General features: G+C 34.9%; 4 protein-coding genes across 14 annotated transcripts; 2 read left to right on the top strand and 2 right to left on the bottom strand.

Annotated features, from left to right (window-relative positions):
• LOC106745285 (zinc finger Y-chromosomal protein 1) lies at positions 1 to 3,751 on the top strand. Of its 5 annotated transcripts, none has more exons than XM_014620750.1 (7): positions 1 to 138; positions 786 to 1,595; positions 1,655 to 1,858; positions 1,941 to 2,171; positions 2,247 to 2,509; positions 2,809 to 3,223; positions 3,368 to 3,640. In XM_014620750.1, the coding sequence occupies exons 2-7, from the start codon at positions 813 to 815 to the stop codon at positions 3,638 to 3,640; spliced, it is 2,169 nt and encodes a 722-aa protein (XP_014476236.1). In that variant the 5' UTR covers positions 1 to 138; positions 786 to 812. The 5 variants fall into 5 exon arrangements, with proteins under 5 accessions (XP_014476236.1, XP_014476237.1, XP_014476238.1 ...); XM_014620751.1 differs by lacking the exon at positions 1 to 138 and adding an exon at positions 145 to 305; XM_014620752.1 differs by lacking the exon at positions 1 to 138 and adding an exon at positions 319 to 496.
• On the bottom strand, positions 3,625 to 7,491 carry LOC106745288 (jmjC domain-containing protein 7). Of its 2 annotated transcripts, XM_014620764.1 has the most exons (5): positions 7,331 to 7,491; positions 4,880 to 5,359; positions 4,395 to 4,638; positions 4,190 to 4,315; positions 3,625 to 3,710 (listed from the first exon to the last, which is right to left on the bottom strand). In XM_014620764.1, coding segments are annotated over exons 1-5 (912 nt in total). In that variant the 5' UTR covers positions 7,392 to 7,491; the 3' UTR covers positions 3,625 to 3,709. The 2 variants fall into 2 exon arrangements, with proteins under 2 accessions (XP_014476250.1, XP_014476249.1); XM_014620763.1 differs by lacking the exon at positions 3,625 to 3,710 and having other exon boundaries at positions 3,839 to 4,315.
• Positions 7,227 to 19,976, top strand: LOC106745286 (solute carrier family 26 member 10). 2 transcript variants are annotated; one of them, XM_014620755.1, is made up of 11 exons: positions 7,227 to 7,298; positions 8,365 to 8,468; positions 8,554 to 8,826; positions 9,213 to 9,394; positions 9,480 to 9,644; positions 9,715 to 9,819; positions 9,878 to 10,011; positions 10,085 to 10,247; positions 10,324 to 10,524; positions 10,608 to 10,856; positions 14,472 to 19,976. In XM_014620755.1, the coding sequence occupies exons 1-11, from the start codon at positions 7,294 to 7,296 to the stop codon at positions 14,907 to 14,909; spliced, it is 2,019 nt and encodes a 672-aa protein (XP_014476241.1). In that variant the 5' UTR covers positions 7,227 to 7,293; the 3' UTR covers positions 14,910 to 19,976. The 2 variants fall into 2 exon arrangements, with proteins under 2 accessions (XP_014476241.1, XP_014476242.1); XM_014620756.1 differs by lacking the exon at positions 7,227 to 7,298 and adding an exon at positions 7,575 to 7,660.
• Positions 19,724 to 24,390, bottom strand: LOC106745287 (phosphate carrier protein, mitochondrial). Of its 5 annotated transcripts, none has more exons than XM_014620758.1 (6): positions 24,282 to 24,390; positions 24,019 to 24,181; positions 21,739 to 21,899; positions 21,422 to 21,658; positions 20,788 to 21,084; positions 19,724 to 20,344 (listed from the first exon to the last, which is right to left on the bottom strand). In XM_014620758.1, the coding sequence occupies exons 2-6, from the start codon at positions 24,161 to 24,163 to the stop codon at positions 20,117 to 20,119; spliced, it is 1,068 nt and encodes a 355-aa protein (XP_014476244.1). In that variant the 5' UTR covers positions 24,164 to 24,181; positions 24,282 to 24,390; the 3' UTR covers positions 19,724 to 20,116. The 5 variants fall into 5 exon arrangements, with proteins under 5 accessions (XP_014476244.1, XP_014476245.1, XP_014476246.1 ...); XM_014620759.1 differs by having other exon boundaries at positions 24,268 to 24,362; XM_014620760.1 differs by having other exon boundaries at positions 24,247 to 24,331.
• Positions 24,391 to 25,719: the final 1,329 nt, after the last annotated feature.

Raw genomic sequence — 25,719 nt, 5'->3', positions numbered from 1 at the left:
TTCCAAGCATAGGGCCTGGCGTCACTCGGCCGAACGACGAAAGAAGACGGCGAGAAGGCGAAATCTAAAACGGCGGCGTATCGACCGAGCATCAACGAGCTCGTTTCGGTGCGCCATTTACATTGTCACGAGCAGCAGGTACAACGATTGATCAACAATAATTGATACCTTACGCGTGACGGCTTCCCTCCGTGCTTTCCCCGCGGACTCTGCGCGTCGTGTTCCGCGTGACGATAACTCCGCTCATCCTCCCGTTGGCCATTTTGCTGTCCGTTGATAAATTCACGGCATTTTCGTACCGACCGGTGAGTATACCGCGCGCGAGAATGGTTACGTTGCGCAAAATGTCAAAATGTAATTTCGTGCGTTTCGACTAGCAGACGAAGTTCGTGAGTCGTGATGGAATCGGTCGAACGTACGCTCGACATCGCCAGTATTTTAACATGATGCGCGGAGAATCGCAGGTCAACATCTCGCGTTAGTTCGCTTCTGAGAGGTATCTGGCGCGTCTCTCTCTCTCTCTCTCTCGCGCGCGCGCGCCAATTGCAGTGGCGTGTATGGCAAATCGAAATGTCCCAGTACGTAATATCCATCAGATATTATGTAGGACGCACGCCGTCTCGTTTGCGCGTTATTCCGCACCGGTCAGCAGTTTGTGTATAATCGCGGCATCGTAAACGATAAACTCGTTAGTTTTTCTCGCGTCGTAATATCCTGTTCCTGATTGCAACGCTCGTTAACTGACTCATACTAGCGTTTTATTTAACTATATGTTTATATTTCAGGTATAAGGGTGTGCATGCTCTTTGAAGATGGATATACCTTCAGAGATATTAGAAACTCTGGATATTGTGGGTGGCAAGAATGTCATGGAAGTATTGAAAGATGGTGTTTCGGAGCAGGATATCATATTGGAGTCAGAAGTGACAGAGGATGTTGAAGAGACAGAAATAGAGGAAATCATAGAGATAATCGAAGAGATTGAAGAATGCGATGAAATTCCTGCAGATGATGATGTATCTTTGTCAAAGGATAAGACATCAAGTATGAAGAAGAATGGAATAGTTGTAAAGGAGATGAATGAAATACATAAGGAAGCAAATGACAAGAATACCGAGATCTATGGCTTTGATGAAGAGAATTCAATGTTTATTTCACCATCTGTAACAGAGGAGGTAATCAAGAACAACAGCACACAGAACAGCAGTAACAAGAAGCAAGTTATAAAATATGATGTAGATGAGGACTGGCAAGATGAAGATCTAGAGCGTATGGAGGAGTTGGATAATACTGAAATACAGGCACAGGTTATCTCCAAAAGTGATAAGAAACATGTAAATAATCAAAGCGTCACTATGTCGCTGCAATCAAACAGATTAGATATAAGGACTCATATGGATTCCATGGCAAAATCTGACAAGCTAAAAATGGATAGTGGCATTGGAAGTAATGTAAATAATATCGAAGACAATAGTAGCACTCACGAGATAGTGAAGAATGTAGAAAACAATTTGTTATACACTGTACTTGGGACAAAGAAACAAGATTCCTCTATGAAGCAACAGGAGAAGCTCAGTGATGCTCAGTATATCAAGGTTGGTATATTGATCACAAGATATTGGTAATGTTTTTATATCATTAACAATTATTTTAGATGGAACGACTTGACGAGAATACCATACCAGTTGAGGGTACTATCTATTATGAGGGAGATAACATGGAGACACTGTATGTAGCACAAGCTGTTGACGATAATGAGCAATATCAGTACGATAATGCTGCGATTGAACAGGATGAACAGATATGGGAAACTTCAAATAACGAATCCAATCAAAACCAAGAGGAGGATAATTCTCAAGTATAAAATCTATAATGAAGAAGCTAATTGTACCTCTGCAGATTTTATTAGCAAATATATTATTGATGTTTCATAATTTTAGGATCAGATATTTCTACATGAGGACGAAGACGGACAGCTGTACTTCAAAGACGACAACGGAGCTTTGCAACCGGTGTATTTGACTGACGACGGGAATTACGCGATCGCAGAAAATAACGACGATCAAGTGACCAGTAAAGAATTGCAATCGAAATCTGAGCAAAATAATAAAACGATAGAAGACGATTCTTTTATTTTGCCTGATTTAGATACAAAATCTTCCAATAAACAGGTATTATTACATATTAATAAGTTTAATATATCGAAGACTTGACGTAATACTCTAGTATGTTTGTGATCTTTTCAGATGTCTAATACTGCAATAGCAGCGTCGCCGCTGCTGGATATCGACAATGACGATACTGTAACTATCTCGTTGATAATATCAGAGGATGAGAATGGACAAAAGAGAACCCAAGTCATTATACCAACAACAGACAATTTAAAATGCGACATCTGTAATAAGAGCTTCAAAACGTCTTTCCAGTTACTTAGACACAATCGGCTGAAACATGCTCGTGAAGAAGATATAACTACAAGAAATTTTCCTTGCGATTTGTGTCCCAAGAGGTAATTTAAATTTGTTTTTCATCGCTGCTCTCGTTGATTTTATCATTCTAATTATTTCTTATTTTATCTCCAGTTTATACATTATTTCTTTGTTCATATTATTTATCAAATTGGCGTTTTTATTGCGTTGATTTTCTTCCCATTCTCTCTTTTATGCATAATTTGTTTATGTAATTTGTTTAGTTTTAACAATTTAGTTTTCCTCAGCGGGAATTCACTACTATTAAACGTGAAGATGCTTTAATAATCACATTCTATGAGTATATGATAAGATACATTAAGATTTTATATTTATTCAGATATCCCGATCAGACATCTCTAGCTCGCCATAGGAAAACTCATACCGGCGACCGACCTTTCCAATGCTTGGAATGCCACAAAAACTTTCCCACGTCCACAGCGCTACGTCGTCATTTGAATCTTCACAATTCGCAGCCTTCCGCAGCCGTTCTTCAGCAACGACCGCTTCCCTGCATCTATTGTGGCCGCCGATTCATGGAGAAGGCCAGTCTAACGAAACACGAAGAGTCGCACATGCCTAGCGAGCAACGCGTACACACATGTGATATATGTCAGAAGTCGTTCTCGCATGTGACTGATCTGAGTATGCACAAGAAGTATCATGATCCCGACAAGAAATTCGATTGTGAGGTGTGCGGCCGTGAGTTTAACCGTTTGAACAATCTGCAGAGACATATGATGGTTCATCAGCAAGTAAGTATAATCATTTTCAATTCGCTCGATGATACTTTCCTTTTTTCTTCGTGCATTCGCTTGCCTGTTTCACTTTGTTTCGCGTGGTTGTGCATAAATTATTTTTAGGCCTCATTAATAAAGTTTCTTTCTTTTACAACACAGCAACAAGGAGAAAACGAAGAAATACTCTCCTGCGATGTATGCGGAATCACATACAAGTTCATGAGTTCGCTGACGAGGCATATGGTAACCACGCACATGAACCCTGAGAAATTGCGACAGCAAGCGGAGGAGCAGCGACGAAAACGCGAAAATAATTACCGGAAGTATTTGGAGAACCGAAAGATGTATGAGACTCAGCATACCACATACAATACAAAACGGAACTATCATAACGCGCGTATACTCACCGGGAATAACGACGACACGGCCTGACTTATATTCTCGTGTAGTTTCTTTATGGTTTCATGAAAGCCATTACAATTGTTCCAGTGGAAGATCACCTCTGTGGAAAATAATACATGTATCTTGCGTGCGCGCTCAGCACACCTCTTTGTATTATTCATTGGCGTAACCGTACACAGATGTGCATTTAATTTAATGGACTTGTCGAAAGTATATTAGCTAAAGAGTATGTGTATATATATATATATATATACACATACACACATACACACACACACATAGGCGTTTCAAAAATACGATTACTTCTTAATTAGATTGACATTATGGAATATGTATGCCAATAGTATATATATATATACAAGTAAATACATACATAATATGTATATATGTATGTATACACATATATAATTACAAATTTCTTTATTTCTGCGTACACTGAAAATGCTAATTTAAAATAAAATAACACCATTTATATACAAGAAACGTTTCAAGCGTGCCTTAAACTACTTATTCGTTTATTTGCACAATATTTCAAGTGTTTTAAAGTATGCATATTTAATATCGAATTCCATGTCATACCAATAATTGATGGATATGCAGGCGTGGGACTGCGTTACATGATGAAACCATAGAGAGGGTAAATACAGCGCGTCTCCTGCATTCAGTGTGACTCTTAGAGTATGTGCATTACCATACTTTGGATATCTATAAACGAGATGAGATTAATTTATTTTGCGAGTTCTTGAACAAGAGTATTATCTGAGAAGCAGAATGTGGACTGAACTTTTCATAATCTGGCTTTAAGGGATCTATACATATCCATGGTGTCAATGTGGACAAATTTGCGACTTGTTCAAGTGTTTCGTTGACTGTCGATTCGATCGTCCATTTTCCAGGTTCATGTTCTTTATAAACAGCAGATGGATAATTTTTATACGGAATCCATGGCAAATCCGTGGGAGGATGTAAAATGAAGTTTTTTTTACCAGTCACGACACAATATATATTTTCATAAGGATCTTTGTGCACTGCAAAAATTAGTAACACAAATGGTTGGATACGTTTTATTGATCTTTAAAATTAATCACATAGATGCCTCTATTAAAATTATGTTTATAGTAATATTTATGTGTATACATCAATGATCCTTCTCAGATTGTATAAGTGTAAAATCCACGCGAAACAATGATCGTACGTATGATCTTTTAACATGATGAGATCTAAAAGAAACTAGGATAATCTCAATGTGTTGTCAAAATAAAAGTTTACTGGAAGTCACAGCTCTTTCATCTCCCATCCAGAAGTTTACGGCATCTGGTTGCTTTCCAAACGCTTCGTTAGCCCACAATATCTCGATTTCCGCGTCCGACCACAATTTGCGAAAGCTGCTTATAAAATTTGAATTCTGTTTCTGTATGTAAAATATACTGTCCTCCCGTGGATACTCTAATCCATCGAGAAACTTTGACATCGTCAGATTGCGTTCCTCGGGCATCACGAAAAATTCTTCCACCGCGTTGTCTGCCTTGACTATCGCGTCTGCATAGCCATTTGGTGTTACAGCGACCGAAATCTCCTCGTCGCCAAATGTCTCACGAAGATATGGTATGGACCATTTGCTTACAGCAGGCCAATATTTTACTGCTCCTCGTATCACTAATGGTATATTCTTCGAGACAAATTCTCGGTAGAAAATCAGCGGTGTAATTATGTGATTTATTTCTGCAATTTCTCTTTGCAAATATAATTCTATAAAGTAAAAAATTATACAGATTATAATAAAATTATATGAACGTGGGGAAATTATATAAACATACTATTAGTGTGACTATATACATCTTAGCTTTTTTGTAAATAAATCAACTGATGTCACAAAATAATTAAGATTAAAGTACGATTCCATTTTATATTCGTAACAAATATTTTTCGCATGAATCTATAATAATTATTTATATATATATTCAAAAGTTGCCTGACTTCAAGGGGTCATCACATAGTGTATACATTTTTTTTTAAGTGGAGGCGCTTCGCAGATTTCAAGGTCAACTTCGTTTTTTAAAATGGAATTATATTATTTGCGCTATCATTGGGAAGTATATTTATTTTGCGTTTAAATGTATTACCATTAATCGGACTAATAGATAACGAGATATTCAAGGAAACAAAGAATAACAAGAAATTGAAGATTTAACATCGTGGTTGAATGTAATAAGAATGAATAAGCCAGCGGTTAATCAATAATAACTACCCAACACAATGTTCAAAATCGAGATATAAGACGTCTTAAAAACATCTTAAAAACGACCTCGAAACGTCTAAAAGACGTCTCATGTCCCGATTTTGGACATTTGTGCTGTCTGGGTAATCTTATTTTAATTAATAATAATACAGTTATCATTTCCTTAAATTAGGTGCTCGAATTAATGTCCGTTAACATTAATACAATGATATAATCTATTGATTAATGACGAAATAAAATTCTGAATTGTTTCTGAACTAAGTCTATTGCACGTTTCGAGAATTCGATCTTTCATACTCTCTATCGTTATTGGTGGCTTACGAAACATTGTATCTTTCAATATATTCCACAATTCAACATATTCCATAATTCAATGGCGTTAGATCTAGTGAACGGGGTAGCCATACATCACCATACAATTCTCCACCACGACCTATCTATCGATTTGGAAATTGTTTATGCAATGCTTCTCTTGATTCTCGTATATAATGTGTAGGACATTCAATCAAGATATTAAATCTCCAACCTTTTGTTACTCTTTGTTTCCTCAAATATCTCATTATCTTTTAGGCCAATTAATGATAATTATATTTAAACGCAAAATTAAACATTCCATTTAAAAAAGTTGATCTTGAAATCTCCCAAATGTCTGCACTTATAAAAAAAAATGTATACACTATGTGATGACCTCCTCAAAGTCATACAACTTTTGTATATAACAATTTCGTATAACGTATAATTTATAAATTAGTCAAGTTAGGTGCCTCATCCTGTATATACATATATATGTATTTATACATTTATATTTATATATATATTTGTATATTCTGATGGTAATATTGTGTTAAAATATTCTCTCAATTGATTCCATCTCATTAATATAAGCAGGTTTCTATTTAATTCAATAAATTTCATGAGATCGAATATTTCAAAAATTCTTCTATCTCTTCTCAGATCTATAACTTATCACTTCTCAAATTTATAATTTTCATTATATTTTACAGCATTACATTGAATTTCATGATGAAAATTACGACTTATTTTGAAATATTTATTATTATATTATACATTTCAATAATTTTTCAGTAACTTTTATCTCATTGTTCATCAAGTTCATAGTATATCAATATTCGAATATAAGGAAAGTATACTGTTGAAATTTATTGAATTTAATTGAAAAACTGCATACATGGTTGGGATGATAATAAAATAAGGTTAATTGATGGGGAATTCAGGAGTTTTCAGCATATTTCCATCAGAATATATATATATATATATATAGTTTCTTAATATTTGTATATAATTGATTATTACTATTATTAATTTTATCTATATTCATATGACAATAATGTTTTTAACTTTTTTTCAGGAATAATTTTTAAGACCGTTTTCTGTTCCTTAGCAGAAATCTTAAATTGTGCAGAGCATTTTGCAATGTTGTCCAATGAGGTTAGTATACGTTGTAGAATTAAATAACAAACCTTTTGTCTCCTGCGATAAAACGTTAAACGCTTCTTGGATTTTGGCTTTAGCTTCTGTCATTCCTCAAATATAAATAAAAAAAAAATAAATTAGAAAGAAAAAAAATACAGTTGAATACTGATTGAAAAGTGTCTGTAATATAACTGAAGGTAGATGTTAGGTTAGGTTAAGTTGGGAAATGTAAATTCTTACATGTGTTTGTAATCGATGCTCACGACTCGTGAGCATCGATGATTATTCGTCACGTGCTATCGAAAATTTTATTACTGTTTGATTATCAGTAAGAGATAGACAAGAAAGATCTACGGGACGGATTTTAATATAAACGTGTAAGTTCACTCTCTAATAAATACAGAGTAACAGCAATAATATAGAAAAATTTATAAATTCAACTTTTTTTTAATTATACATCACTTCGAAACAAATAGAGCGTGAAGATTGAATAATACTTATTATATGAACACGTTATATTATAATATGCACAAGTTCTAATATAATCTATAATATGCATAAGTATGTGAATTCTCTTCATATTTTATTTACATACATGCATGTTAATTATTAAAGTATCATAAATTTTACATAAATAACATAAATTTCACATAGAAATAACAATCGACAATTTTATCTGTATAACATGTTATATAATTGAGTAATGAACAAAGAATGATTCGTATCATGCAATTTTCCTTACATAATCTTACAGTGGAAAATACATTGGGTCCTAGAAGCACTTTAATTAATTGGAATCAAAGTTATATAATATCAGAACTGTATATATATAATATTGATTTTTTGTACAAGATAATCTAGGTAAGGTAGAAGGCAAACAAATTTACACCTAGTAAGCAGAATGTCCAAAATTGGCGCATAAACTTTAAGATATCCTTAAAAGCTTTTTCAGAAACTTCTTTCTTAAAGACGTTTCTTAAAGAACTGAAAAATATTTTAAGGTTGTCTTATGTGTCATTTTTTGACATTCTGTTCACTGGATAGATATTTCTTATATGTAATATTTGATGATTGTTCCAAGTATGGAGAAGCATAACAGGTTACTGCAGATACATCTGGAGAGGCCTCTCTATGAACATGAAGCATTGAATCAAAATTATCGTTATGAGAAACCAAAATCATCCTGTAAGTTATAAGGAGAAACAATACATTGCTGCTTTAGTACTATTTGACACATACAAATTCTACAATGTGAATAATCTTTTTGCAGTAATACAAAGTACAGTAAACAACATCAGATCAAAAAATTGGCAGTTTTGTGTAACATCTGTTGTGCCAGCAATAAAATGGCTAAACTCATACAATTGGAAGGAAAACATACTACCTGACATAATCTCTGGTTTAACTGTGGGAATTATGCATATACCACAAGGCATGGCTTATGCACTTCTGGGAAATTTACCTCCAGTAGTCGGCATATATATGGCTTTCTTTCCTGTCTTGATATATTTTTTCTTTGGCACATCTAAGCATATATCCATAGGTGAGTATATATATACAATATGAAGTAATATGATGAGATGTACAATTTTTGAAAATATACTGAGAATAAATTAGAGGAAACACACTTATGTAAGATATTTCACAATCCATATTCTTCATCTTTATATTAATGATATAAGTTCCCTATAATTTTAGTAATTTAATATCAAGTTGCTTAGATCATTTACCATAAAAATTATAATTGTAAGTTATGGGATGCCAGGAATACTTTATAGTTTTTAACACGTAAGTGAATACATTATCTGGTGTAAACAATGTAAAGATAGTGAAATGCTACTTCCGTTACAGAATTATTAGAAATAATACACCTTAAATATGAACTTATTCGACAAGCTTGAACAATCAAACATTCTTGGCATCCATCAGGAACCTTTGCTGTGGTTTGCTTAATGACCGGCAAAGTAGTAACGTCTTATTCGACACCGCCTACGGAATACGTATCTGCAAATATCTCAAATGCAGCTTCTGGAAATCTCGAGGATGTCACGAATATGTACGCGCCAATGCAAGTAGCAACGGCGGTAACGTTGATGGTCGGGATATTCCAGGTTAGTATTGCGTATCACTTTTTAAAGCTTATAGGGAAAAAAAATCGAGAACAATAGAAAATGAAAATCTTTCTTACCCTTATAGATAATAATGTATACATTCCAATTAGGCATTGTGGCAACACTGCTTAGCGAAACTTTAGTGAATAGCTTTACGACTGGAGCTGCAGTTTATGTCTTAATATCTCAGATCAAAGATCTTCTTGGTCTTAAACTGCCGAAGAAGAAGGGGTATTTTCAGTTAATTTTTGTGAGTAAAGATTTTGTTTGCACTTTACAGTACCAGCATTATTATCTTATTGCTGAATTCTTCATTTCAGACTGTTATAGACATATTCAAAGAAGCGAAGGATGCAAATATAGCTGCTGTAATAGTATCAATCATATCAATTATTATCCTTGTTATCAATAATGAGTTTCTAAAGGTAAGCAACGTTGTAATTTAACGTTTGAAGTTATCACTTAATTTTCGCATTCCATTAGCCACGGATAAGTAAGAAATGTAGCATACCAATACCGATCGAGCTCATCGCAGTTGTCGGTGGAACATTAGTCTCGAGATATTGCAATTTATCAGAGCTTTACAATATTAAAATTGTCGGACCTATTCCTACAGGGTGTGTAACATTTTTTCAAGCTTAGACATCAGAAATTCAAAATTCACATCACATTTTTATGGTCTTTTGACAGACTTCCTAAATTAGAAGTGCCGAATATGGAATTATTGCCTCTGGTAGCAGTGGACAGTATCGCAATAACCGTAGTTTCGTACACTATCACTGTGTCAATGGCACTGATATTCGCGCAGAAGCTCAGCTATGAGATAAATACGAATCAAGAATTTCTTGCGATGGTGAGACATCAACTTCAGAAATATTTATCTCCCAACTTTCCAACTGAAGTTAACTGGTGAATTTCTATTGTTTCAGGGCGTCAGTAACGTGGTGGGCTCTTTTTTCTCGTGTATGCCGATTTCAGCCTCTCTAAGCAGATCGCTCATCCAACAAGCTGTCGGAGGACGTACGCAGATAGCAAGCGTCGTGTCCTGCTTATTATTACTTGTTATACTCCTGTGGATCGGGCCGTTCTTCGAACTTCTACCGAGATGCGTGCTGGCCTCCATAATAGTTGTGCGTATCGAATTAACAATGAAACCACCGGCGATCGTGAGAAAGCGTAAAACTTGCAAAACGATGGTTTTCTCCTTTTGCAGGTAGCATTGAAGGGAATGTTCATGCAAGCCAAGCAACTTGTGAAATTCTGGAAGCTGAACAAAACCGATGCCTTGATTTGGATAGTGACGTTCTTGGTAGTGACATTGGTTAACATCGATATCGGATTATTAGCCGGATTACTCGTTTCGCTCATTATTATTTTACTGCAAACTATTCGATCTTACACGTGTCTGCTGGGCCACATACCGCATACAGATCTATACCTGGACTTAGACAGATATAAAGCGGTAAGTTTTTAGCGATAAAAATACGTTGAATATACAGGATGTCCCAGCCTAAAGAGAACATAAATAAATATCTTTTTTCCTACGTTTTCAAAATAAAAATGTTTCAGACGAAAGTTGTAGCGCTTCGAGAGGGACACAATATTATAAACTTGAATTGCTCTTGGGTTGTACTTTTCGAGGTCATTTCAAAATCAACTTTATTTTTTTTAATGATATGTAATTTTTTTTTAACACAAATCGACTTGTGTTCGTTCTATATATAAAAATACTAGGGTAAAATCCTTGAGAAGTGAATACTTTTCGATATTTTACTTTTTATTCTGATACTTTTTAGCATAAAATCTGAAATATATCTCATAAAGTATCTACTTTTTTATAACATTACCTTAACACTTTTGTACGTAGAATGACAGATAGAAAATCGATCGCTGTAAGCAAACATAGGAAAACCTGAAAAAAATTCATTTTACAAGTACATGGTCCCAATGTGCATTAATTGATATCAGTAATAGATTTTTTTTCATATAGTAGAAAAAATATTAAAATGATGTTATTGAAAGGTGAATATACTTTGGTTGAATGTAATAAAATGAATAAGCCAGCGGTGTTTTCTAAGTAATGTTTACCATTGATCAATGAGAATGGCTTATGCTGATAAACATTACTTAGGAAACACCACTGGCGATAGAGCATTAACGTGTGGCATATTTGGCAAACAAATAATTAGACCATGCTTTATTGACAGATGATTAACGGAAAAAAAATACGCAACTTTAGTAACGGAGATCTTTCCAACGTTATTAGAGAATATGCCACTAAATATTCGTTTAGAAATGTTACCATGTACCAGCATGATGGTTGTCCTGCACATTACACACGAGAGTCAAGAGAAGCATTGCATAGACAATTTCCAAATCGATGGTTAGGTCGTGGTAGAGAATTTTTATGGCCACCCCGTTCAGCATGTTGTTTTGTCATTGAGCAATAGATTATATCATTGTATTAATGTTAATGGACATCAATTCGAGCACCCAACTTAAGGAAATGATAACTGTACCATTACTAATGAAAGTAAGATTAGTTATTGTTGATTAATCGGCTTATTTATCTTATTACGTTCAACAAAGATATTAAATCTCCAACTTTTTCTTACTTTTTGTTCCCTTAAATACCTTCTTATCTATTAGATTAATTGATGGTAATACATTTAAACGCAAAATTAAACATACTTCCCAACGATCGCACAAAAAATATAACATTCCATTCCAAAAAAACGAAGTTGACCTTGAAATTTCCCAAACGCCTCCATTTATAACAAAAATGTATACACTATGTGATAACCCCCTTGAAATCATGCAACTTTTGTATATAACAATTTCTCACACAACGTATAATTTATATGTTTTTTAAGGTAGTTAGGTGCCTTACCCTGTATATTAAAAAATATCAGAATAAAAAGTAAAATCTCGAAAAGTATTTACTTTTCCATGATTTTATTCTAATACTTTTATATGCAAAATGAATGAAGGAACCGATTTGTGTTAAAAAACTATATGATTTTATATAAGAAAGTGAAATTGATCTTAAAATGACCCTGAAAAACGCTATCTAATGATAATTCAAAGTCACGATATTATGTGCCCTTTGAAACCTTACAACTTTCGTCTGAAACATTTCTTTTGAAGGTATAGAAATAAAATATTTGGATGTTTTCCTTATTCTGGGACATCCTGTATATTCTAAACATTATTATCCTGTACATTCTAACATTTAAGTCCTAGCGTATCTTTAGTGTCGGTCCACAATAGATAAGTTAAGCCTTAAGAAATTGACCAATACAGCCGAATGTGAAAAGAATAATTAACTGTAATTAGTCAATTTCTTAAGGCTTAAAATACCTATTGTGGGCCGACACTTAAGAGGATACGACGTATATCTTTAAAGATAAAAATATTTTGATTGATCTGTCTACGTTGTTTAATAGAACGCTCTCTTTCGGAATTATCTAATAATGGTTAATTTAAAAAAAAATGTTTTTTCATTAATTTGGTAAATATTCATATTACCGGACTCGTTTCTGAAAAGCTTAACCTGATATATGTTGTTATCGCCCTGAGTAATATTCAAAAGATTTTAACCGTTTTGATCATTGTTTATTAAAAAATTATTAATAAAAAAGTTTCATAAATAGTCTGTATACTTTCGATATTGTGTACTTCTAAATATATACACTGTCGGAAATGTATGTTCTATTTATTAATTAAACTAAATACATATTTAGATATATATTTGCAATCAAAGCTTTGTGATATTAGAATTGTTGAACCTGTTCCTACAAATGAAGCTCCCAGATAAGAGCTTCCAGGGGGCCCCTGTCACTTCTTTTGTAGTAAGAAAAATTGCAACAGTTCGAAAATCCCAAGTCCCTCGGGGCAAGTTCACAACTGAAGCACCGACGAGAAAGCGAGACTCAAAGAGAGCTGGAATAATTTCAAAATTTAGATTCCAAATCTTGTATAGGGATCAGCATACTATATACTTTGCTAATATTCTCAAAAATTTTTATTTTAGTGTAAAATAGACTCATCAATTTAGTAAGGTGAAAGATTTAGGCGTCAATAACTAGAATAACCGGTATATTTCAAACTTGTTAGTGACTTCTGACTCTTGTGACTTTTTAACAAACGAATGAACGACGGCTAAGACAGCTAAGCCTTTTCGAAATTTTGAAAGTTGTGCCAGATTGTGCCGGAAGAATACAAAGACTTCCTAATGGCAAAATATCGTCAGATCGCTGTATTGCACAGCACAACCAGCTGAAGGAAGCGGCTTTTAGGAATTTCAAATTTTACATTGTATTAACTTTTGAACCGTATCAGATAATCAACTTCTGCAAATTGCGCTGAGTTTGAGAACAACAAAACGACGGCAAGAAATATTTCGAAAAACAACAGGGGTTGATGGAATATAGGTACACGCATGCACGCACGCACACACGCAAGAAATTTAAATTTGACCAGGCTACCTCCGCGTGGTACACATTTGGGTGATGCTAATCACCCTGCTGCGATATTGAAGCTTTGAAAATTCATAATTTTGATAGTTCTTGTCGAAAAAAGATTTGTATACTAGCTAAAGTTTTGAAAACGTCTTGACAACGTTTCTCAAGGTCATCCCAAGGTCAAATAAATATCAACATATGATAGTTTTTTTTAAATTCTACTACTTTACAAAATATCTAACACAAGATGTGCCAACCGTCACATACTTGTAGATTAGGTCTTTCATTTTACAAACAGTATACAAAATTTCGAATTGTTGAAAATGGCCATACAAGTTGTCTGAAATCAGATATATTTAGGATCAATTTTGATTTTCACCTTGATGATTTTTACCTTGACGACCAGCCATGTTCTGGCCGACTTTTTGACATGATAACATTCTGCGCAATTTAGTAGGAAATAATTCACAAATTTCAACAGAAGAGATTGATGAGAGACTCAACATTGAGATTGACCGCATTTCGGCATTTGAAAAAGATTGGGTACACTTTGAAACTTAATTTGTGTATATATGTTCTATTTTTCCTTTACTCAACTTCCTTCTTTTTTCCAGGCGGAAGAAATCCACGGGATCAAAATATTTCGCTACAGCGGCACTCTGAACTTCGCCAACAATAGCCACTTCAAATCTGTCGTGTACAAGCTAGTGGCCATATGTCCGCAAGAAGTGATCAAACGTAGAAAGAAGTTAGTAGAGGAAGGCCGTTTCTTGGACGACAAAAGCACCGATGACAGAAAAGAATTGCGGTGCATCATCATGGACATGAGTGCGTTGAGTTACATCGATCCCAGTAGCGTTCACGTGTTGCATGTGATTGTGGAAGAGTTCAAGCAGGTGAACATTGAGTTCTACTTCGTCAATTGTCTCAGTCCTGTTTTCGAAATGATAAAGAAGTGCGATACATACGTGTACGGCGCGATATCATTTAAGATTTTCGCTACCGTGCAAGACGCCGTCGTTCATTTCCAGAATGAGGTCGCCGCGAGATAACCAAGAATATCTGTTATCTATTATATCACGTGCAAGCCGTATTTTTGATATTCATGTTATGCGTACAATAGGTGGAAAGGAATGTATAGTTGTTGTATTTTGCGCTGTTGTTACTCCTCCTTATATCTCTATAAGATACTTATATTTTTTGATGTTGATAAGAGACGAGATATTTTCAATCGATGCCAAAAAGTTTTCGCAATATATTGCGAAAAATCGTAGCTTTATATTATCTAGAATGTGTCATACAATTTGCGATTTTAATTAACGATGACTTCTTTCATAAATTTAGAATCAATTTTTCGCAATTTCGTTTTTGACTTTAAGCGATCGCAAGAAAAAGTCGCTAATTGTTGCACGTTCTACATATATTTTAATATTTAGAGACTGTTTTGGAAACAAAGTGATACAAATGTACTTCACAATTTATGAACTTCTCTACGAATTAATACACATTATCATTATGTTGGTTGAGTAATAAGTAAATTTCTTTATATTAACTTTTAAGACTTCAGAGTGGTCGCTGCGGCCATATTGAATTCGTGACACTATAAGCGATAAATAACACGTTGAGAAACATTGCGTGCTATTTGCAAATAGATATTTGGATAAAACAACACTTGAGATCGCTTGAAGATATTTATGAAAATGGACGAAAACTCTCCCTTTCCCTCTTGACAGTCAATAAATAGTTGTAAAAGGCACATGAAATAAGGTCCTATTCATGTAAGAAAACACACACAGTTGTTGAAAGAAGTAGAAAATATGTTCCTACGCATAATATTTCATGCTAATCTTGATTTTCGTCCATTTTTACAGATTTAATAAATATATCATAAATCACACCTACACAATTAAGCAAATAATAGGGAAATGGCACGTAACACAAAATTTTGTTATTACCATGCTACTCTTCACGTATAAATGCGATCCAGAGAACACTACAAATGCTTCGAAGCGTTTCTCCTTCTTTTTTTTCCTTCATTTGGGCCCAAAAGATAGATGAAGAAGAAATGCTTCGAAGCATTTGTAGCGTCTGCTGAATGCATTCTATCAATTCATCCTTTTGTCGTTCTGAACTGTATCTCGCTAATGTCAACGCGGAGTTTTTTGCTGAATACTCTGGAGTCTTGAAAGGCTTTCTTAAGTTAATTTAGAGACTCCCAAGAACCTCGTATTAATCTTATACTAAATTAGATTCCAGTTAAATCAGTTACTTTTCATATATATTGTAGCTTATGACCTACTGAACAAAAGATACAATAGATTCAAAACTAAATAATGAGCAATAATTGGCCTACAGCCAGTCAAACACGAAAAACGGGATCTGCGAGTATTGTTTGAGAACATTGGAATATATCGAAAATTTCATAGGAAAATCGTAATTTTTATTGATCCCTCGAGAAATTTCATACATGCTTCATATGTGGATTCATATAATCGTCTATGACTCCTAATCTAATTATATATGATTATATAATATATATAATACTATTGAAGATACAAACTTACGACTAAAAGACAATATTTGATTATAGGATATTTAATCTTTATTCTTGGCATAACCCAGGACTAACGTTATGGACATGATAGAGAGTTTGTCCGCGTGCGTGTGTTATAGCAGAGAAAAGGATTTCATAGTTTATCATTCCCACATTATTTAATGATTCCAAATCCTCTCTGTCGTGTGTGTGTGTGTGCGCATGCGTGCGTGCGCGCGAGATCAATCCTTTACTACGTCCTTGTTGGTCCTAAGTTATGTCAAAAGCAGGGATATCGCACAAAACATCATATAAAGTTTTGTCTTATACATAAATTCATATCTTCGATTGTATTATACAGGATGGCCCACGTAAAGTATTACGACAGTGTATTAAATATTCGAACGGTTGACCATTCACATTTAAACACTTATTAATTCTTTTTACAAAATTTTGTCTAACTCTAAACAATATTTCTGAGGTCACGTTAGCGTAAACTTCACGTATTATTCCTTTTAAGTCTTCTTTCATCGCAGGTGAGACACGTGTACTACGTGTGTTTATGCCATACCTCATATTCTAAGTCTCATAACAGAAACAGACCTCTGAAAAAATTACCACTAAATGTGAGAAATATTTAAAGGTTTATAACTTTTCATAGAAACATTTTTCAAAAAAATGTTCCAGATAAAGTTTACTTATTTTTTCCCGTAGAATCCAAATATGTAACATTTTATAGAAGGTTTCATTTGAAGTTTACCCCTCTCTTCCCTTTAAAAGGGAGTAGAGGAGAATTTTAGTTTACATAATTGGAAAGATCCCTCGAATACATGAAACTTTCTCATAAACAACTTTTTGATATGGCAAATATTTTTAGAGTTTTTAGGTTGTAATACTTTACGTGAAGCCACCCTGCATATGATCGTGCATAATTATACATGAAATCATATATGATATGATCATATGTGAATTCACATGTAAAGTATATCTGGAATTTCTTCTGGAGTCAATAAAAATAATGGTTTTCTTATGAGATTTTCGATATACTCCAGTATTCTCAAACAATAATCGTAAAACTCGAATTTTTTATTTGACTGGCTGCAAGCCAATAACTGTCCATTATCTAACTTTTAACTTGTTACATCCTTTGTTCAGCAGATCATAAGTTACAATATATGTGAAAATCAGCTGATTTAATCGGGACTCAGTTTCACATAAAATTAGTGCGGGGTTCTTTCTTCATGATTCTAATATAATAAGTTTTCGGATTGGTATTCATTATTGCGTCAATATCACCATCTTTTAAACCAGGTCATCCAAAGCAAGACTCATCGAGATTGAAATATCCCGTTCTTAAATTTGTTTAACTATCGCTGATATTTTCTAACATTTGTAGCTTCACTGCCATATAATACCGTATAATACGCTGCCGTATATATAAATATTATTTGTTACCGTAATCATATTATCTTCTTCTCTAAATTCATATAACATTGCATGTGTCTTAAACGTCTTTCCGAAAAATTCATTCTGATTGATGCTAATAACTTAAACATAACCAAAAATATACAAACCAAAATAAAACTCATTAAATTATTGTATAATGAACTTTCATTCGGACAGATCGGTGTACTATATAGGGTGATTCATAAATGCATGTCCATATTGCAGGGAATGAACCTACATATTAAAATAAGTAAAAAAAACGTCATATAAACATATGTCCTACATATATATTTTAGTTTTCGAGTTATAGATGATTAAAGAAAATGTTTGAAACATAAGAAAGCAGGGTTTTTAACATGTTATCTCAGGAACCATTTGCTAAATGTTCTTCTTAAAATGTAATCTGCTTCTTAAAGGTCTTGTACACATTACAGATGATATGGATAAAGCTGCTGTTTCGCTATACTGGATTAAGAAACATTATGAACCGCAACTATTCTCTTTGTCGCTTATCGCTGGATATGCAGCAACTTCGTTCCTCTTCGATCCTCATAGGCACTCTTCGTGGTCGTGCTTACCACTTAAACGTACCATTTTCTCAAAGCCATCTATCAATGGAAGAAAACGATCCGTAATACTGTGTTGCGGAAAGTGTTATTGGTACAACCGACATGCTTCACGTTCATTTTTATTAGCACGTCCATATATCAAATGTATCGATGCTAATAACTTAAACATAACCAAATACATTTCAGCATAAGTATAAGTAATACATTATCATTTTGTCGCTTTTAGAATAGTAATGAATTCGCGAGAATAAGATGCTGACTACCTGAAATTCTGCTTGATTCGTATTGTTGGATATTGTTTGTAAACATTAGATAAGATCAAGATGTATTAAGGCGTACAGTGGCATGTGTTGACATCCGAGGCAGGCACTTGGAACATTTTCTTTAATCATCTATAAATTGAAAACTAAAGTATGTAGAATATATATTTGTGACTTTTTTATTTATTTTAGTGTTTTCATCCCCTGAAATATGGACATGCATTTATGAATCTTAGAGTCGGTCATATACGACTTATCATCCTTTAGATTAAGAATTTATACTATTTTCAACTTTACATCTATATACATAAGATCAAAATCATTCTAGCAAGAGCCATTATAATTAGAACTACTTATGCGGTTTTCTATCTTATGCATTTTTTTCCTTTTCGTTGAAGTTATAAGCGCAATTGGGCACGGTTGTAAGCTACTATTTATGATTTTGCATGATAATCAGTTGTGACAAGAGTCAAATGACAGTGTAAGGTATAAATATTTTATCGTACTTTTACTATATTTTTATTTGATATATGAAAATATTTATTTTCCCTGAATTTTCTGCTACACTTCTGCGATCAGATGTCTCTTATACTATTACTTCGACTTCTGTAATACCGCGTAAGTGTACTCATGAGTAGTGATTTGCAATCATAATCATTTGATGCATCTAATTTAATTGGAAAAACCATATGCAAATGAATATACTTTCAAAATAGTTTGGTTCCCATTGGGAACTAATCAAAAATAAGTTCTCTCATTGAGTTATCGGTTATATATTCCAGACTGCATCGGACAAAATATTCAGACTGTATTGTAAAATAAAATGTACAACTTGTATTGCAGTGCGAATAATAGGAAAAATGTTATTTACGACTCAACTCAATATCATCTATAATATAATAATGATTATATAAACATTGTTACATTATAGGTATTAATTGAGTTTACTTAAGTTCGATCGATTCGATCGCCACATTGTGATGTACTTACACTGTATAGTTATAAAAAAATGTTAATGTAAGGAGAGAGAGAGATATTAAGAATTACAACAAATAGCGTAATCGAGCAATCGATCTGTTTATTTACAGCGATTACCCTATGTACAAGGTAACAGATTATCCTAGATAACTGTCATCGCTGAATTAAGTTTTAGTTTTATTGTGTCTTTGAATTATAGATCCTGTAACATCTCTATACGCCTATTCGTAAGACACAATAGTTTCTTTTTTGTTTTCTAATTCTGCGGCAGTGTTGCCCTTCACTGATGGTGTGTATCATATATGTTGCGGAATAAATACTCAAAAAAAAAAAGAAGTTGCGGGACATCATTTAACGATGTGAACATGCGACATGGAGGTAATTAAAATTACTTTTTATACATTTCTTTTCTAATCGAGCGATAAAGATCTGATCGATGGAACAAACTCGACGAAGTAAGAGCCGCGTCGCATTTATGCCACGCCGTACTTCTTCTTGAGGGATTCGGGCATTTCTGGTGGTGGTGGACGAGGCATACGAAGCCAGACTTTCACGGCATCGTAAATGAACCATTGCGCCGCGGTTAGGGTACCGATCATAACGATCCTCGGTCCTAAACCCTTCCATACGCCAGCGAAGCCGAGCTTCTTCAGAACCTCGCCTGCCGACGAACCTTTTTCTTGATTCAACTTGGACACTACCTGCGCGAGAAGTTTGTGTGAAATAGCAATAAAATACAAGAACAAATATAATGGGATTGAAGAGAGAAAAAAGAGAAAATGAAACAATAAAGGCTTGTCAAAAGGAGAAAAAACAAAGCAAGAATGGAAATTACAAGAGAAAAAAGTACTAATTCGCAAAATAGTTCGAAAATTGATTACGTAAAGCATACTCGTTTGCAGAACGTTTGACCACTTTTTCAATGCATTTCAAAATATATCCGATAAATCTATTTTATGAAAAATTTTAATTTTATGAGAATACTTAAAAATATCTTTTCTCATTGGACATTGACTGCTTTCCGAAGTACGTAGAAGAAAACATGTCCAAATCATTCTGCAAACACGAGCGCGCATACAATGTATAAATTTCAAACAAAGAATTCGATCTAATGGTAGATGTATATAAGTGAACAAAAGCTTACAGAATCGGCGGGGTGAGACACGATGGCACAGAACACACCAGCGATATACCCGGCCGCGAAAGTGACCACCAATTGTTCGGCTTTACTGCATTCTTGCCTAGGTTTAGGTACTACATGTTTATACAGAAGCTCGACCGTGCGCTCGAAGCAGGCGAACTTCATCATCGTGTACGGAATTTGGCGCAACCAGAGCGGCACCAAACCTTTGTAGAATCCTGTTAAACCCTCATCTGCGTACATTTTTGGCAATGCCTCTCGCAGAGTGTTGGCATATCCTGGCATAGTTTGTATCCTGACCTATAACATAAATATATACCATTCAATCTAGAAAAATTTATATATTAACTTCCAAAAGAAATGATTTCTGTTTTTTTATTAATGATGTTATATATATATATATATAGAGATATTGCATACAACTTTTTCTTTTAATAAATATATTAAAAGTATGACAACTAGGTCCGGTTTTCCCTATAATTAGCAAAATGATCTTTTATGAACAGATAAGTAGAAAATGTGTGGAATAAAGTTGTTTTAAGAAAAGATTTTCTACTATTTTTCGGGAAAATAGAGTGAGTTTGTGTAATTGGGTAGATGTTTTAGAAATAAACTTCAATAACAAAGAATTCGTTACCTTGGCAGCTTCAAACGGTGCTAGACCGATATCCGCGAAGAATTCCGCGGAGGCCGACGATATCAAGTATAGAGTAGTTCTGTATTCGTAAGATAGCTCTTCGCCGGCTAACGCCGAGTAGTAAACTTTGAAAACTTCATAGAGCCCGAATTTGAACATTCCTTGAACGGAATAGCCAAAGAAAGTGGGTGCCCAGCCTCTTACCAATCCACGAGTGCCGTCTTCGGCGTGCGTGACCTAGAGTGAGGACCAACGATAAGTATACTCGACGAATAAACATTGAACGTAGGAGCATAAAGAATAATGGAGATAATTACACGAAATCCTTGGAACACCGATTTATATTTTTTGGAGTCCACTTGGATTCGACATTTAACTAAATCTAAGGGAGTGATCATGGTATGAGTGATACCGCATGACAAAATGCCTCCGAGACCGCATAGCAAGAAATAGTGATTAGATCCAAACTCGCAACTATCTGCAAATATACAAAATGATTGCTGTATAAAAATATATATATATCTCTTTTTTACTAAGAGACATTATAATTCAGCAAAAGCTATGCATTATGATAGCTGTGAAAAATTCTTTTACAGGAGAATGTCTTTTAGTAATTGAATATTTCGGAAAGAGAGCCTTGATACTTGTCTCTTTTCTCATTTTCTTAGAATAGCGTGACATTTCCGGCGGTCCTCAATAAGCAAAATGTTAGCCGGCAGATTAGCAGCAAATTTTATCAAAATGCTGTATAGCAGTGATACACTGGCAAAGGACATCCCCCTACTAATATATGCGTAACATGTCCATGTAGTCAAAGGAAGTTCTGTGAGGCTCAGGTTGACAGCGGCAGAGTCTCTCCACACAGAAGGGCAATCATTAAATGTCTAAAGTGTGATCACTGTCGCTGACTGTACTGAAACTTGTGAAGGAAGCTCACTTTTTCGTACTTTAAATATCGCTCAGCCGCTCGACTCACTTTCCGAAGTCATCTGAATTTCACAGAGCTTCGCTTGGCTACATAGATGTTATGCATGTCTTAGTGGAGAGATGTCTCTCACTAGTACATCACTGGTTTTCAGTAAATTTGCCTCCAATATTATTCGAGAATCTCAGTCATAAACAGCAGTTGTTTTATTTTCCAGAAAATCATGCGCCCACTCCTGGGTTAAAGATTGATCTAAAATTCGTATGAAACGATCTTAACACTTCAGGAAATTTAAGCGAATGGCACATAGAAAAATGTAAGCAGTGAAATTTAAACGGTAAGCAAATTAATTTTGAGAACGTAAAAGTATCAAATTGAAATCCCGACTAGCTAACTCGTTTATTGCTTAAGTCTCATTCTTAAGTGTTGCTGCTTGCTTGCATTTTCTCTGTGTATCACAGCTCCAAGTTCTTAAAAAGCGAAGATATAAATTTGTAATTGTACATTGATGTCTCAAAGGCATCATTCGATCAGTTGATTGATCCGTGTGCGCAAAGTACTTCTCCTTGGCATGAGTTCAAATTTCAAGTAGACTCTGTTGCCACATCTTGTTCTACTTGATCTAAAAAAAAAAAAAACATCTTGCGCGCACGCGACGACTTTGCTACTGCTGTTTCTCGGTCACGGTCGACATATATGGAGAAGTAAAGGCGTATACACAGTAAAAACCACAGACAACAGAGAATAATACAGACAATAGATGTCCACCCTATCAGAAACTATGTATCAATATATAACATTATTTCCGACAGAAGACTTAGAAATTTATTGTTACTTTTTGTTCCCGTTGCCCGTGGCTTTCATTGTGCATAGGCCTTAACGGCTCTAACAGGCAGTATTATTTTTACTTTAGCCTTATTCAAGGATGAATTGCCCGTATATCTACGACAAGATGGCCGCGCCTTATGCAATCTTATGGCGTGCATGTATCCATTCAAATCCGCGGATTAAGTCTGTGTCGCAAAACTTTGACATGACGAGACATCATCGGATAAATTGCATAATATTTAATGAATTTAGATTCGACAAAAATGTAAATCATTCACGATTGAATTCGTGTTCATTCGAAATTTGAGATGTGTCATCGCTGCGACACGTGACAAGCATATGATTATCTCTTTCTTTCTTCCAAAGTTACATAATTAATACATCATATTAATCATGTGACAAATCTCCTGTAACAAGAGATAAAAAAAAAACAAAACAAAATGTTTAGTAATCTACAAATATTAAATCTACCATCCTCGAGAATCACAGTTACGTCGCGAAAACATTTAACAAGCGATCGAGATTGAATCGAAACGTTGACAGTACTTTATGTCATGTTCAATCATATTTCGGGTTATGTAATACAATGGCGAAAAAGATGCAGATAAAGGTTGGCATGTCAATATATAAATGAGACTTGTTATATTAATACATAGGAGTGAACAGTTGCTGATATGAACAAACAAAAGCCTCTTTTACAACCGGGAAACTGCACGAGACTACGTATAACCTCTCGTGAGTTTGCGACGCCGGAAATCACTCGATCGCTCGTTTCACTCGCGGTCACAATTCCAATGAATTCACTATTCGCCAGCGCTATTCTGTTTGCAAGCCGCTTACTGACCACCTTCCTCGATGGAGGCGGCCGCGATGTTCCGGTGCGGTACGAGCGGTCGCACACTGCCGTCGTTCAAGCCTTGACATTTGGCGGTCGTGAAAGGCGACGCGAACGGATTCATTTTCATTGTCTCCTGCACCCAAGACAACATCCCGGCTACTCACAACACCTGAACAAGAGCTTTTGTAAATTAAACAATTCAACAATAGTGGACAAATGGTGATATCGACAGACGTTGAAATGTCAGAGGACGACGTTCTATACAGCACCTGCTGTGCCAGACGACTCTCACCACCGCCGAAACCAACGAAAGAGTGGCAGAGGATATCGCAGCGCTGCCTGCTAATGATACCGACACGGACCAACGTGTCATAGACCCGAAAAGGGTTCGTCAATATGAGGAGGATCTAAACGGTTTACCGATTGCTTGTGCGCATGCGTTAAGCCCGTATCAACTACAGATTGGGAATCGAGATTGAAATGAATTTGGCAAATCAGTGTAAATTTAACTAAATTCAAATTTCGTAAAATTTAGTACGGGCTTTGACGTATTTCACAGCCTACTAGTGTGTTCGATTTGGATGCAATGAACGCTCACGTTTATAATAATCTGTTCTTTTTAGCTGCACTGCTAAACTGATGTAATAAGTTAGAGTGAGATGAAATATACTTCTCTCATTCTAACCATGCAGGTGGGACTCGATTGACCACGTCTTTATTACACTGATTACACTGATTGGCCGACACTAGAAAAACACCAAGTTACCAGCCGGCTGTGGTTGGTGATGATCAATCGCAATGTGGTCAATCAAGATACACCCATTTCATTATTAACCCGTCAATTCCCAATGCACCCTCCAAGTGGCACAATATTTATAAACCATCGAAATAACACTGCTAACCTATAATATAGCTTTAAATGTTCAGTTTAGATACTAGTGACTCTAAAACAAGTTGTCAACACTGAATAAAAGCGAAAAAATAAATAAATAAATAAATAAATAAATAAATAAATTCTCAAAACCTATAAATTTGGTTTCCTTAGGTTCCAAAACATGAGATTTTCTAAGAGGAAACAGAAATTTGTGGTTTCAATTTATTTGGGAACTGACGAGTTAAAGCTGTGTTCCACAATTCACTATCAACGCCGTTGAACTGTATAACAAACTGGAATAAACACTGCCTTTGTTTCTGCCAGATGACCCCGTGCCGAGAGAAGCAGTATCTAAGTAGTATCCTTGTCTTTGTCTTATCTTAAGCGAGCGGCATACAATGCTTGTATTGTGTTGGATTGCTTGCTGGATAGAAATACTGCGTTCTGATTGGTGCATTTCCAAAAATGAATAATAATACACCAATCAAACGCAAAATTTCCATCTAGCAAGCAATCCAGCATGAAAACAAGCATCGCGTGCCGCTGGCTTTAGCCTATATGGACTATATAGCATGTTAGTAAAACAGAGAGCGAGATACTACATAGACATGGCCTTTCTCTTAGAGGCCTATTTACGGACCACGCTCCCAGGGATCCTTCTAGTATGTTATGTAGGTTCGGGTGGTATGCTATCTGCGCTAACGCGTAATTTTATCTTTATCCCTCATTAAATATACGACAAAGACAGATTGATTAGTTAGCATTGATCGGCGCGAATTCTCGAACACACTCATAGTTCAATAGTCAGCGCTGAAAATCTATAATTCGTGTTA

This window comes from Dinoponera quadriceps, unplaced genomic scaffold (genome assembly GCF_001313825.1).
Source record: "Dinoponera quadriceps isolate SergipeBrazil2010 unplaced genomic scaffold, ASM131382v1 scaffold1527, whole genome shotgun sequence".
NCBI classification, from domain to species: domain Eukaryota; kingdom Metazoa; phylum Arthropoda; class Insecta; order Hymenoptera; family Formicidae; genus Dinoponera; species Dinoponera quadriceps.
Note: the sequence above shows the minus strand (reverse complement) of the source record. Positions and strands in the feature narration are given on the sequence as shown.

Bases quoted from the DNA above. Each gene is read 5' to 3' on its own strand.
- LOC106745285 (XM_014620754.1), top strand. From the start codon at position 813: ATGGATATACCTTCAGAGATATTAGAAACTCTGGATATTGTGGGTGGC. The intron at 1,859-1,940 runs GTATAAAATCTA...TCATAATTTTAG, and splicing joins AAGAGGAGGATAATTCTCAA to GATCAGATATTTCTACATGA. The intron at 3,224-3,367 runs GTAAGTATAATC...TTTACAACACAG, and splicing joins ATATGATGGTTCATCAGCAA to CAACAAGGAGAAAACGAAGA.
- LOC106745286 (XM_014620755.1), top strand. The intron at 8,469-8,553 runs GTAAGTTATAAG...ATCTTTTTGCAG, and splicing joins TGAGAAACCAAAATCATCCT to TAATACAAAGTACAGTAAAC. The intron at 8,827-9,212 runs GTGAGTATATAT...GGCATCCATCAG, and splicing joins ATCTAAGCATATATCCATAG to GAACCTTTGCTGTGGTTTGC.
- LOC106745288 (XM_014620763.1), bottom strand. From the start codon at position 7,391: ATGACAGAAGCTAAAGCCAAAATCCAAGAAGCGTTTAACGTTTTATCG. The intron at 4,639-4,879 runs GTAAACTTTTAT...TAATTTTTGCAG, and splicing joins TGAAAGAGCTGTGACTTCCA to TGCACAAAGATCCTTATGAA. The intron at 4,316-4,394 runs GTTCAGTCCACA...TCTCGTTTATAG, and splicing joins TTAAAGCCAGATTATGAAAA to ATATCCAAAGTATGGTAATG.
- LOC106745287 (XM_014620758.1), bottom strand. From the start codon at position 24,163: ATGTTGTCTTGGGTGCAGGAGACAATGAAAATGAATCCGTTCGCGTCG. The intron at 21,900-24,018 runs GTCAGTAAGCGG...GTATATTTGCAG, and splicing joins CGCCTCCATCGAGGAAGGTG to ATAGTTGCGAGTTTGGATCT. The intron at 21,085-21,421 runs GTAACGAATTCT...TTTATGTTATAG, and splicing joins CACCGTTTGAAGCTGCCAAG to GTCAGGATACAAACTATGCC.